Source organism: Sus scrofa, chromosome 6, assembly GCF_000003025.6.
Source record: "Sus scrofa isolate TJ Tabasco breed Duroc chromosome 6, Sscrofa11.1, whole genome shotgun sequence".
NCBI classification, from domain to species: Eukaryota; Metazoa; Chordata; class Mammalia; order Artiodactyla; family Suidae; genus Sus; species Sus scrofa.
Genome location: NC_010448.4, coordinates 67,079,132 through 67,092,797, shown reverse-complemented (window position 1 = coordinate 67,092,797; position 13,666 = coordinate 67,079,132). Strand labels below are relative to the sequence as shown.

The following is a 13,666-nucleotide window of genomic DNA, read 5'->3' as shown; positions in this document are numbered from 1 at the left end:
CCCTGCAGTTGTTTTTGCTCCAAGATGGCAGTGCTTGTGGTAGAAATGCCGCAGTGGAAGGGGACGACTCCTTCGAGGAACTGAGAGCTCTTTGACCTTGAGCAGGTGGACAGATGTGATGGTGTGCATGCAGTCACGTTTTACAGGAAACAGGCTTGAGTCAGTCTCATCTGGTGCTTTTCTCAAAGATTCAGGAATGCAAACGTGGGAACTTCAGATTAACTCAAAGCAGAACCAGCGACTTGTGTCTGAGGTTCTTTTCGGGAAGGTGGCAGTGTTGATAAAAGAATTCAGGGTTCGGGGGCATTTGTCTTTTTATTTTTGATGACAAATTACCCAGTTACTATGTATGTTAACCTTTTTTCTTCCTGTAGAAATAAAATGTGGCTCTTTGTTGTTAGCGCGCGTTTCGTGACACCCCAGGAAGGGTCTGGAGAGTGACTGTGAAAGCCTAGGTGTTCAGTCAAAGTCTACAATATGCTGATGTGTAAATAATCTTTGTTTCGAAGTCTTGGCACCAAACTGTCGCATTGACCCCAGCAGAGGGCGCCAGAGATGAGGAGTAGTGGAGCTTCCAGAGGGGGACTCGGGTTCTCCGGGATTGGCGGCAGAATTCTTGGATGCCCAGACCTCTGGAATCCTTTTGTGGCAGGTGAAGGAGAGCTTGGGAGTCAGAAGGAACATGTTGAGATGCCCAGGGAGTAGTGGCTTCCACACCATTTCGGCCTTTTTTGTTTTTTTTTGCTGCACCCGTGGTCAGGGATCAAATCCGAGATGCAGCGGTGACTCAAGCCGCTGCAGTGACAGTGCTGGATCTTGTAACCTGCTTCACCACACGGGAGCTCCAGGCCACAGCTGGGCTTAATGCCAGTGTCAAAAGGCTCTCTACAAGCTGACATTAAGCAGAACCAAACTGAAGGTGAAGTTCCTGGGGGCTTCTGGGGCTTCTGTTGCCATGTGTGTGGAGGCTGGAGACCAGTGGAAAATTACCAAGGAGGCTGTAAAGATACTAATTGTAGCTGATAGAAAATCCCAAGAGTGACTTTGGGAAGAGACTCGGATGCCTTTTGGTGCCCTTCTCAACAGTTCTGCGTTGTCTTAAGATGATGGTGTATCAAATTCATGTTTTTCAAGAGCTTCCCTACAGCTGATTTCCACACCTGAAATTCTCGTGCTCTTGCTAGTTGCATAGCTGGAAATGAAATGTTTTCAGTCGTATCTTGGCTCCAATTTGACATGTGATGCCCTTTGGATTGAATTTAATGTGTTGAGGCTTTGCAATTTCATCTGTGGTAAAGGCTCTAGCATTTTCTATTTCTATGCAAATTTCTTGAAGCAGAATTGTTGGCATATTTCTTTTGCCTTCAGAGAAGGCAGGGTTTCTTTCACTTCCAACGGAGGCATCAGTTGCTCTTGGGCGCTGCCCCTTCCTGTGATGAGTTAACTCTGTAGCAAGTTCGTGACTTGGTTTTTCACATTTTACTCCTGGCATTGATGTTCCCCTGTAGTAATTCTTAGGTTGGTTGTGAAAACTTAACCCTGGGCTGAAATTACCATATAAGTTTTTTTTAAATTACTCCCAGATTTTAAAACTTGTAACAAAATTGAAACTCCATGGTTTTTCTATGCTTTTTTGAACTCTTGTAATTGAGTTTGGATCACGCTTTATATTAAAGTGGCTAACACATGGCTACTATTCCTGTGCAAGGCTTTTTTTTTTTTTTTTTTTTTTTTTTAAAGCATTGGCATGTTAATCTATTTAGCAACAAAAATGTGGTTGTTTGTCCTCAGCTGATTAATTGCTGTACCAAAAATGACCTTGGGCTTCAAGAATGTGTGTCTTTTGTTCTCATTTTCTTCACCTAAGTTTATTCCTCAGGGAGGTTCTGAGTGGCCGAAACTGAACTCCATAGAGAATTTCTTCAGATCCAGAGCCTGGAGAATAACTTTGCAAACTGATGACTGTGTCCGATGGGGGATGAAGTACATGCATCCATGATACCAGCTGAGCCGGAACCACACTTTAGATCAATTTCCTTTTGATCTGTCTTGCCTCATGACTCACCTGCCTGATCCAGGCCCAGGAGCAGATTGGGTCATGGAGAGTTTCAAGCTGAGATTGAAGTTCACGGACCTAGCCAAGTGGGAAGTTGGGACAGTCTGGTTCTCAGCCGACGCCACACGACTGCACCCCGGGGTTGACCAGCACTCTCTCATCCAAAGGTGTAATGTTGCTGCTTTCCTTTCAGAAACCTCAGCAAACCCCTTCTGTGGCTCTTTGAGTGCAGGTGTACTCTTGTGGCCAGTGTCATCCTCCTAGCCCTTCAGGAAGAGCCATGTGTTGAAATAGATGAGTCCTAGCTGGTCGGTGGGGCCAGCCCGGAGGGGTTCAGAAACACGCGTGTCACAAACAGGAGGAGAGGTTTGGTCACATCAAAGGTATTTAAAGGCATCTGGTCACAATTCTAGAATGTTTTAGGGTATTTAAACCTCATCCTTTTTAGGGGTCACTTGATTTCTTGGAAGGTGAGCAGGATCCCCATAAGGTGCTCATGGTCCCCTGGTCAGTCACCGAGCCCCTCAGTGCAGCCAGGAGGCCGGCTTTGGCAGCCTGTTTCCATCTTCCTGCCTGGTCCTTCCACTGACTTATCACCAAGCTTCTCAAAGCTCTAAGTGGAGTCCTATGCTGGCCCCTCACTGGGCACACCCCTGGGCAGTGATAACGCCAGATCTGGCAGTACCGAGGGGACAGATCTCTGCTTGGTAACCTTGGACAGAGCCAATGTTTTCACTAATTATTTTTAGGGCCGCACCCATGCAGCATATGGAGGTTCCCAAGCTAGGGGTCGAATCAGAGCTGTAGCTGCCGGCCTACACCACAGCCCACAGCCACAGCAACTCAAGATGCCAGCCGTGTCTGCAACCTACACCACAGCTCACGGCAACCCCAGATCCTTAACCCACTGAGCAAGGCCAGGGATCGAACTTGTGTCCTCATGGATGCTAGTCAAACTCGTTAACTGCTGAACTACGACAGGAACTCTAGAACCAATATATTTTTTACAATATTGGAGGAGTTCCTGCTGTGGCTCAGTGGGTTAAGGACTTGACCGCAGTGGCTCCTGTAGGTGTGGAGGTGCTGTTCGATCCCCGGCCCAGCACAGGATGTTAAAGGATCTGGTGCTGCGGCCACTGCAGCATAGCTCAGATTCAATCCCTGGCCCAGAAACTTGTACTGGGGTGTGGCCATTAAAAAAAGAAACAAAAAATATTTTGATCTTGCAGGGTCACTGAGGAGTGATGACAAGCTCTGTGATCAGCAGATAGGGGAACTGTTGTCTTGCAGGTAACCTGAGTGACAGGCTTCTTGGAACTGTGGAGTTTATTGAATTTTCACCTTTTTAGTGATTGCTTTTGACAAGTCACTTTTGGTCCATTGTCATTAAAACACACATTTAATAGTTTAACAATACACGGAGCTCTCCTTTCAATACAGCTGGAGATTTCTAGTCAAAAACCTGTTTGTTTCTGCCATTCCAGTTTCTGCTTTGCTTTGCTTCTGGTCACTAAGTAATGTTACTTAGCTGCAGCCATTGTGAGAACAAGGGCCGCGGGAGAGGCTTACCATGAGTGATGACCATCGCGACTCTCATTTGCCGCCACATGAAGCAGCTGGAACTGTGCTTCGCTGACTGGCATCTGTCTTTCTCAACCTCACCTTGGGAACTGGAGCCAAGGTTGATGGTGCACGCGTGCTCCTGTGTGTGCTGGGCGGCTCTCTGGTGATGGTCAGAGTTTCCTAAAGTGGGACAGGGGACCTGTGGAAGTGTCCTGGCCTCATCCCACCCCCAGGGAGGGGTTGGGGGCAGGGCTGGTGACGGAAGGGTGGGCAGTTGGGTGGCACTGCAGGTTTTTTTTTCCTGGATAGTTAACATGCAGGAGGTCTGGAAAGAGGAAGGGCAGCCTTGCCAGAGGGAAAATGAAGCCTGCTAAAGCATCAGTGGTTGAGGTTCCCTCGGCATGTGGAGGTTCCCAGGCTAGGGGTCCAATTGGAGCTGTAGCTGGCGGCCTACGCCAGAGCCACAGCAACATGGGATCCGAGCTGCATCTGCAACCTACACCACAGCTCATGGCAACGCCAGATCCTTAACCCACTGAGCAAGGCCAGGGATTGAATCCGCAACCTCATGGTTCCTAGTCGGATTTGTTAACCACTGCGCCACGACGGGAACTCCCGAGTCCTTGCTTTCTTAGTCTGCCTCCCCTCTGCCTATGCCCTTGCAGGCCCCATGCCTGGGGTGGTATGAACATCTCTCCTAGTGTGGCTTAAAGGGGGTCCAGGAGCTCCCGTCGTGACGCAGCAGAAAACAATCCGACTAGGAACCATGAGGTTGCAGGTTCGATCCCTGGCCCTGATCAGCGGGGTGGCTGTGGTGTAGGCTGGCAACTGTAGCTCCGATTAGATCCTTAGCCTGGGAACCTCCAAATGTTGTGGATACAGCCCTAAAAAGTAAATAAATAAAAAATAAAGGGGTCTAGGAGATGGCATTCCAGGCGCCCTGTACTTTATCTAGGAGGCGGGACAGACATGCCCTCGCCCAGGAATGAATGAAGAGGAGTTTGGTTTGGGATGGGAAGAGGGAGTGAAGATTCTATACATCTTTCCAGCTCTCCCCGAGCCATCGTCACCTGCAGGGTACAGCTTGGACTCACTGGAGATTGCGTTGTGACCACCTCACCAAGCACCCACAACTCTCCTGGCTCCTCAAAGGCCCGAGGAGAGGAGCCCTCCTGGGGATGCCAGTGTCACGGGTCCTAGTGAATGCCCACCTGGACAGAGCAGGTGCTCAGCCAAGACCAGAGGGGTGGGTCCTAGAGAGGAGACCTCCTCCCAGCTTCTCTGGGCTTCCCGTCAGGTGGATACTGCCAGGGTCCCTGGTAACCAACAACCAGGTTTCCAGTGGGTCTCCCCCCAAGTGAGCCTGGCCCCAGGCTGTGAGGTGAGGGTGCCCTCCCCTTACTGGCTCTTCCAGGGTTAGAAAGCCAGCCATCCTCCCCACCACGGAAACTTTTGCGTTCTTAGAGTAGCTTTAAGACTGGCAGCAGCCAAGGCTGGCGGAGCTCATTTAGAATTCCAGTCTTGCTCCCGAGGGCTTTGGCTTCCATCTTCACCTTTAGCAACCGAGGGCTGGTGGCGTGGCTCCTTCCCGCTCCGCGACAGGTGTCGCTTCTGAGCGGGAGTGTTGGGCACGCGAACGCAGAGCCGCATCACCCACCGCCCGCGGGGGTCGGGCCTGGATAGGTTTAAAGCGGACCCCGCCTGGAGGGGCGTTTGGGAAGGGGGCACGTGGGCGGTGGGAGCGGGGTGCGATGGGTGGAGGGAGGAGCCAGCCTGCATGGATTTTTTTTCGGGAGGAATCAGACCCGCCGTCTGCAGCACGGCCCTTCACCATGTGCGGAACGCATTTTTCTTCTAATCCTTTTTGGAAAGGGGGTTAGAAGCGTTTTGCGGCTGGAGCTGCTGCAGGAGCCGAGGGTCTCGGTGCGTGTGAGCGGAGTACGACAGCCCGCTGCCTCGGGGACCGGGCCTCCGCGCCCCAGGGGACTCGGGGCCGAGCGCCTTTCCGGGCGGGGGCAGCGGCGGCATCGGGTCCCGCTAGGGGTGCGCGGGCTGGCGTTTCCCCGCCTCCCACTGGGCCCGGCCTGCCCGCCCGAGTCCCCGCTGCCCGCTCGGCCGTCGGGTCCCCGGGCGCGCGGGCGCCTCGACGGCTCCCCCTGCCGGAGGGCTCTGCCCCCACCCCGCACCCAGAGGCTCAGGACTAGTCCCCTCAACTTGTTCTCTGCTGTTAACTAGTCGCGCTGCCGGAACGATGGGATGGGGTTGCCACAGCAACCAGACTGGACGTCACAATCCGGGCATGTGTGCCGCCCCCCCGCCGTGCCTCCGTGCAGCCGGCGCTGCCGCCGCCACCTCGGCCGGCTGCGGGACTCGGGCTGCCGGGCGCGGTGGGCGGAGCAGCCCGGGCTTTGCGGGGAGCGGGGTGAAGGCGGCCGAGACGAAGGGGGTCGAGACGGGGGAGTGGAGGTTTGGGGGGTGGGGGGGCAGGCGGCCGCCATCTTCTCGCTGAGGCCGCCTCGCCCGCCGCGCGCGCCCGTCCGGCAGCGCACGGGTTAAGGCTGGCACCGCGCCCGGCGGGAGGGGGGGCGCCCACCTCCCCTCCCCCCGCGCCGGGCATGCGGGGCCCGCTGGGCACCGAGGAGGAGCTGCCGCGGCTGTTCGCGGACGAGATGGAGAACGAGGACGAGATGTCAGGTGAGCCGGGCACCGGCTGCGCCCGGGGCCGGGACTGCGGGGGGCGCGGGGTCCGCCGGGGCCCCGCGGCCGGACCTCGCGGGCGGCGCTGGCGGCGCGCGGGAGGGGGCGCTGGGCTGCGGGCTGCGCTCCCGCCCTGCTGGCGCCGCGCAGCCAAGGGCGCGGGGCTGGGCTATCGCCGGGGCGCGGCACGCGGGCCGCCAAGGGCGGGTGCGATCGGGGCCACCCGGGCCGCGGCGCGGGCAGAGGACCGCTGGGGGCCTCGCCGGGCGCCCGGAGAGGGGAGGGGGCGCGGCGCCGCGGGGGTCAGCCCGCGTGCCCTTGAAGGGGGCGGGAATCGCGCTCGGCGGCGGGTGCCGCGCACCCGGCGCTCCCGGCTCGCGCTGCGCACCCCTGACCTCGCGGGGCCTGGCGGGGGCTGGAGGGACCGGATACCCGGAGCCGGCCTCTCTCAGCCCTAGGGTCTCGGCCCCGGGGTCTCAGCCGCAGGGTGGGCTGGGTGGGGCCCGGAGCGGGCGGAGGACCGGGCGTGCTGGGCGAGCCGCGAGCGCCCTGGCTGCCCTCCAGGCCCACCAAGGCTCCGGGCTGGAGCGCGCGGGCTCGGACTCCCGCTCCCTGTTCCCCGGCCGCTGGGTGCCGCGAGTGCCGCTCCCAAGCACTTTGCCGGGGCCGCCGGCGTCGTCCTGGCGCGCCCTAGCGCCGGCCAGCGTCTCCAGCCCGCGGTCGCCCGGGTAGTGGCGTTCCCAGCCCACCGGGCTTTGGCTCCGGGCCTGACTCCTAGGGCCACCGCCCTGGCCCATCCCTCTCCAGAATTCAGCAGAAACAGGGCTCGTGCGTCGCCCTTGCAGGGCGATTCTTTAGTTAACTGCTCCCCATTTGTTCGGGACGTTTTCCCTCCCGGCGCAGCTGGGCAGGGCCTCACCCGGTCGGCCAGCCTTCCTCCTCCTCTTCCCGGGGACTGTTCGGTCTCAGCTTCCCGCACCCCGTCGGCGGCCCCTCCTGGGCTCCAGAGAGACTTGCGGGAGGCACGGGAGCCCGCCTTGGCCCCGGAAGGTGCCGTCTGGCCCCAGGAGCCCCTGCCCCCGAGGGGAGACCATTCTACAGACTGGCCCCTGGGCTCCGGGGTGCGGGAGGTGAGGGGGGAGGGCCCGCCTCGCAAGGGATTCCCGCCAGGTGGCCACGCCCACCGGAGGGCCTCCCCCACCCCCCTCCCCACTTGTTTGCGGGCTTTCATGCTGTGCCTGGGGCCTCACCCAGCCCGTTTGGACAGTTCGGCCAAGTTTGCAAAGAGCCTCCTGGAGCGAGGGGAGTGAGGAGGAGGTGGGCCCACGCTGCGTGGTCGCTTGGACAATAGTTGACCGTCGCTTCCTGGGGTCCGGGGAATTAGGCCCATTTTCCGGAAGGAAACACAGAGAGGGCCCAGGAGAAAATCCACGGCTGTTTTCTGCCCAGCAAGCCAGCTCCTCCGTAAGCCTGTTCACGGGCATCCTGGTGGTGCTTGGGGCGTGGCCCTTTGTGGCACCAGTGGGGGCAGTGGCCAGCTGAACATGGCTTATTTTCCAGACTTCTCTAGCTCCCTGATGGATCCCCTGTTTCCCTTCCCACCCACTCTGGCTCTCCTTGTTGTGCCCCAGGGCTCAGAGGATCTGGAGGGGAGGGGACCAGGGCAGATGTTCCAAGGCTGGCAGACACCCAACTCACTCTCTTTGGGCCAGAGGGGTTGGGCCTTGGTCAGGGTGCCCTGTCCTCCACCTTGTCTCCCTCCAGCTGGCACCCATGGCTCCAGGGCAGGGCCTGGGGGTAGGGTTGTCCCCAGGGCCTCTGGGACCGCTCTCAGAGCCCTGCAGAGCAGAGACCGAGGCCTGTCCTTCAGCAAGACCAGAGTGTGTCCTGAGCCTTCCGAGCTCCCAGCTCCTCTCCGCCTTGCCCCTGGTCTGAGCCACTGTCCCCTCCGGCTCGTCCATACCAGAGTCTCCCATCCTGTCCTCCCCGCCCAGGCTTCGCTCGGCAGTCAGGGTCACCTTGGTCCGCACAAGCCAGACCCAGACCCCCACGCTTGGACGGATCGCAGAGCGCTGCTCGAGCCCACCCTCTTCTCCGCCCCCACCTCCTGCTCACATCCTGGCTTCCTCGATGCTTCTGGAAGCTCCCAGGCTCCATCCTGCCCTGAGCACTGGCCGTGGCCTCGACAGGCTCTTTCCTCGGCTCATGACTGCTGCCTTCCTGCCATCGAGGTCCCAGCTCCTGGCTCAAGTGTCCGTCCCCCTCCCACCCACCCCCGTCATTCTTAGGCCCATTTTAATGCTTTGTTTTCTTGGCAGCACTTCCTACTCCCTGAAATATTATCATCAGCTGCCTTGTGACTGTCGGCTCCCCCCTCGAATGTGACTCCTTTGACCACCCAGTGTGCCCCCGCCTGGGGCCGTGGATGCTAGATAGAGGTTTGTGGCCCCATTGTCTGAGGCCTGGGAGTCCCTGGGTCCCCCTGGCCTTTGGACGTGATGACAGCCTCAGCCCGGACCTCGTGTCTCTCCTCAAGGGCTGGCCACCTGGCCCCCAGCCCTCCTCTGTGGCCCCTCTGCAGCCTCCGCCTGAGCTCATGGCCGTGGCCTGAAGGGACCTCCAGCTGGCAGGCCCCACACGTGGCAGTTTGCGGGTGGGGGAGCCAGTGTGCTGGGAGCTGTCACACTCAGTGTGAAATCTGCCACAGTGGATTCACTACTTGTCAGGTGGCTCTTTTCACTCGGCTCGCCCCCCCCCCACCACAGCTCAGCACTGTTCCCCTTTGCCCCCCCGCCAGGCGCGGCCCTGCCAACTCTCTGGCCGTGAGGCCGGTGAAAGGCAGAGTGGGTGCCTGCCTCTGGGGCTCAGGGCCCCTAGCTGCCACATTCTCCAGGGGATGTGGAGGGCAGGTCCAGGGGAGGGCCCAGGAGGCAGGGGGCTCCACCTCTGCTCTGTGTTCTCGGCCTGACCTTGGGCAAGCTGCCCAGTCCCTCTGCCTCAGTGTCCCCCCTCATGGAATGGGGCTGTCGCACCAGCTACCTCATAGAGGGGTTATTATGAGGGCGGCCGAGACGGTGCATGTGGAACATTTAGGTCACAGTCCCCAGCGCATAACAGGTGCCCAATAAAGTGTGGCTTATCCTTGGCACCCTCCGAGGAGGGCAGTCGGCCTGCCTTCCCCAAGGAAATGCTTCCAAGACGTGTACCCTCATCCAGTAAGCTGGGGGGCCTGGGAGAGGCGAGGGAGGGGGCACCCCAGGCCTTTGCCCCTTGAGTTCCCTGCCGGGAAGACCCCGCCCTTTCTCAGTCTCACACACTCAGGTGGCTTTCCTAGAGCTGAGGAGCCCAGCCTCTCTCCTGGCCACGCAGCGTGGCCCCTCTGGCACTTGACTGGCCCGTGCCCCCAGCCCACAGGACCGGCCCAGCCACGTGAGCATCTAGGCCTCTGTGGGCCCAGGGCCCGGGAGGGAGAGGGAGCCATGATTCCCGAAGGTCTGTGCCCTCTTAGCTTGCTCCCCCCTCTCTGGGGACACGTGGGTTTGGGGCATCGCAGGGAGTTTGATCATGTCTAACACTCGCTGCTGGGACGAGGCGTAAAGGGATCCGCGCACTTTGCCCAGTGGCTTGGCCTGTGGGATTGATCATTTCTTCAGTTCCTTTAATCGCCCACCCGCTTTTTCATCCCCCATCCACGTCCCACCCAGCCATCTACCCATCCAGCCACAAAACCAGCTGTACACCCACCACCCACCGTCTAGTCATCTACCCATCATCCGTCTGTCCATCCATCCATCCATCCATCCTGCCCAGTCTCCTTCCATCCACCCATCCACGTATGTATCTATCCAGTCCATGGATCCATCCATCTGTCCATTCATCTATCTGTCCATCCATCCACCATCCGTCTGTCTATCCGTCCATTCATCCATCTGCCCAGTCCTGATTTCCTGTGTGTCTTTTCTGGGCCAAGTGCTGAACCCATTACAGGATGTCTAAATTTCTGAGGTTTTTGCAGGTAAAACTTTCGAGACTTTCTGCCTTACCTCTTTGGCTATGTCCTTATTTCCCTCTCCCTATTTCTGCTTCTCACTCTGTCCTCCTGTCTGTCCCTCTGCCTGCCTGTCTCCAGGTCCGCGGTCTGTCTTCCCCGAGTCGTCGCCTCTCTCTGTCTGGCTGTCCCTCTCTGTGTCCTTCTGTCCCTGTCTCTCCCTGGCCCTGGGGGATTATCTCCCCACCCCTCCCCGCTCGGCTCCCTTTCTCCTTCTCCCCATCAGTGCTCTGGGTCTCCCCCCTGCTCCTTGGCGGCCCCAATCCCTCAGGTTAAAAGCCTCACCTATTCCCCGCCCGCCTGCCTGCCTGCGGCGCTCCTCCTGATGCTTTCTTTGATGAGACGCCAGTGAGGTGATGTCTGGGTTTTGTTAAATGTCATAAATAAATTATTAATCCTCTCTTGGGTTGGAGCACGCACTCCCCCCCCCATTATCACACCCGTGGTGAAAGGGGCACTGCAAGGACTGATGGGAACCTCAGCCTTGGCGCCCCCTCCTCGGCCAGCCCTCGGGTGGTCCAGAGAATGCCTGGCCCAGCAGGGTGCAAACCAGAGACGAACCCCCCCCATCTACTCCTTCAGCACCCACCAGCCTAACCCTCCCGCAGCCCTGGGCCATTGCCAAGCGTTTAGACTGCATCTCACTTTCTAATTCACAGCCCATGAGAAAGGCGGTACCAGGTCCATTTTAAGGGTGAAGAAATGGGCTCCGCGGGGAAGGGGTTGGGGGCCGCCCCACCAAGGGAGGGCGGATGGTTTGAAACCGGTGCTCCCTGCCCCGTCCCTCCCCCTGGCCACCAGGTGGTCTCGTTTCCTGCTTGGGGGAGGGGAAAAGCCCCTCTCCCCAGGCTCCCCAGAGGGTGTCGTGTGTCGATTCCTCTCCTTTCTGGACCCGGATGTTGATGCTCTTGATCCGGTCCTGGCTTGACCTCTCCACATCCTTCCGCCACCCCAGATCAGATAACCCAACTCTTTTTCCTTTCACAGTCATAGGCTTTTTTTTTTGTCCATGCCCGCAGCATGTGGAAGTTCCCTGGCCAGAGATTGAACCCGAGCCACAGCAGCGACCTAAGCTGCTGCCGTGACAGTGCCGGTCCCTAACCTGCTGAGCCGCCAGGGAACTCCAACACAATCATTTGTTTTGCTCTGATGGCCTGTATTGGCTAAGTTCCCCGGGGGGCTGCATTCTTGCCCAGGCCCCTCTGGCTCTGCAGCTGCCCCTCCCCTGGAGGACTGGGGCAGGAGGTGGGCAGAGGGTGGGGTCTGGCAGTAGAGTAGCCCTGACCCACTGAGGGACCCCAGGTGACCTTCCAGAGTCACCTCAGTGTCCCCAGGGTGTGCCCGAGCTTGGCACACGGGCTATGCTGTTTAAATATTTGTTAAGGAAATGTGGGAAAAATCTGAATTCTGGGAGAGTCCATGCCTGGAGGGAGGGGCAGGCATGGGGACCACACCTGACGGTGAGAGCCACCTGCTGGAGCTCCATCCTGGCTGTACTACCTGCCGACTGTGAAACTGAGATGTGGGCACTCTGGTGAGATCCTGGGAGCCTTGGTTTTCTTCTCTGCAAACGGGCATAATAATAGCACCGCCTCGCAGGCTGCCCCGTGGAGTAGATGAATGAACGTGAATTAGCTTGTGCTCGCTGCCTCCAGCCTGGCGCAGGTGGACCTGGGGACTTACAGTGTTGCCCAGGAAGAGGGTCCACCACCCTTGCCTGCGCTGCACCCTGCAGTGCAGCCTGGGGGTTCTGCCGGGCACCCCAGAGCCATGCAGGGAGCCCCTGGGGGGCTGGGGGTGAGCTCAGGGGGGAAGAGCAGCAGAAGCCCTGCCTGTCTCTGAAGCAGCCTCCCCCGCCCGCTCCCCAGGGAGACAGAACAGGGCTAATGGGTCCTAATTATAGCCCCTCTGGGATCGATGGAGCCTCGGGCCCTGGAGGGGCAGGGCTGGTGCGGGAGGCCAATGCCAGGCGGGGCCAGGAGCTGGCAGCACAAGGCGTCTCGAGGCCACCCCTCCTCGGGACCATCACCCAGGGCAGGCGGGATCCTGCCTTCCCACTGGCTGGGCCCTGTGAGGGGCCGATGGCATGGGGAGAGTTGCTGGGATGTGACTCCCCTGGTCTGTCTGGTTTGAGGAAATGCTCAGGGCGGTTGCAGAGGACGGAGGAGGGGCGGGGCTGGGGGGAGCCCCGGGTGTGGATCAGGGGGGTGTCGGGGAGCAGTGTCACAGAAAGGCAGTCCTGGGTGTCCTCAGAGCCACCAGAAGCCGGGTGGGGGAGGAAGGGCCTGTCAGAGGAGGGAGTGGGCAGGGCGGGGTCTCCCTCCTCCTGTGCCGACTCTGGAATTTTCTGAGAGGAGGGAGTTAACCAGGCAGAGGGCCCTGGGCTGAGGAGGTCTTCTCTCCAAGGGCAGAGGGCCTGAGGCCTTGTCCTTCTGGGCGTGGAGTAGGGCCAGAGTGAGCCCCCCAGGCCTTCCCAGGCAGGGAGGGGGTGCAGCCCAGGGGAGAGCACAGGCTTCCTTCTAGAATCTTCCACAACCACCTGTGTATCCCCTTGGCTGTTCTACTGGCCGGTCAGTCTGGGACTGCGTTCTGGGCTGGCCTTCCCAGTCTGGGGGACTGCCCTGCTGAGGGGGCCGGGGACGGGGTGGTAGGAGGAAGGAGGAGAGGCCCCTCCCAATTGCGTCAGCTGGGCCTGTTACATAACTGTGCTGGGCATTGCCAGGGTGCGGGGTGGCTCTGCCCAGGCGGTCTCTTTGCGGCTCCAGGGGTGGGGGGAGAGTGGAGGCGGGAGGGGGAGTGGGCAGGCGGGACAGGCCTCAGATCCCCAGCCCGGCTCCCTGCCAACCATAGCCATCCACTCCAGGGGGACTCTAGGCGACTCTAGGAACTCTTTCACCTGCCTCGAAAATCCTTTCTCCTCCTGTGTCAGGGCTCTGGGGACAGGACAGGGTCAGCTCCTGTGGCCTCAGCCTGGCTCCGCTCGAGGCCTCTGTGGTAAACCCAGCTTTGGGCCGCCCTCGCTGCTCACACCGTGTGCCCTAGCCCTGGCCAAGGTCACAGCAGCCGTGCCCTCCACGGGTCCTGTCCCCAGCAGTGCCCCTCTCTGCCAGTCAGGACCACTGGGCTGGTTTGCGGGGCATGGTCAGCATGCAGGCCACCTCCTCCGTGGCAGCTCCTGACCTGCCTGGAGTCAGGAGTCTGTGTTTGCCCAGCTGGATGGGGAGGAGCTGGGCCTTGGGCATGCCATGGCCCCTGCCCCCTGGGAGCAAGGTGCAGAGGGTGCCCAGATAGTGGTGTGGTCC

At 59.5% G+C, this 13,666-nt stretch overlaps 1 protein-coding gene across 5 annotated transcripts in view; it reads left to right on the top strand.

The window, feature by feature from the left end:
- The window catches only part of CHD5 (chromodomain helicase DNA binding protein 5), a 69,276-nt gene continuing 61,722 nt past the window's right edge, over positions 6,113–13,666 (top strand). For 3 of the 5 annotated variants that reach the window (XM_021095234.1, XM_021095236.1, XM_021095235.1), the window contains exon 1: positions 6,113–6,313. In XM_021095234.1, coding sequence (XP_020950893.1) covers positions 6,235–6,313 — 79 coding nt within the window. In that variant the 5' untranslated portion in view covers positions 6,113–6,234. The remainder of the gene's footprint in view (positions 6,314–13,666) is intronic. The other 2 variants (XM_021095238.1, XM_021095237.1) reach the window with 1 other exon arrangement.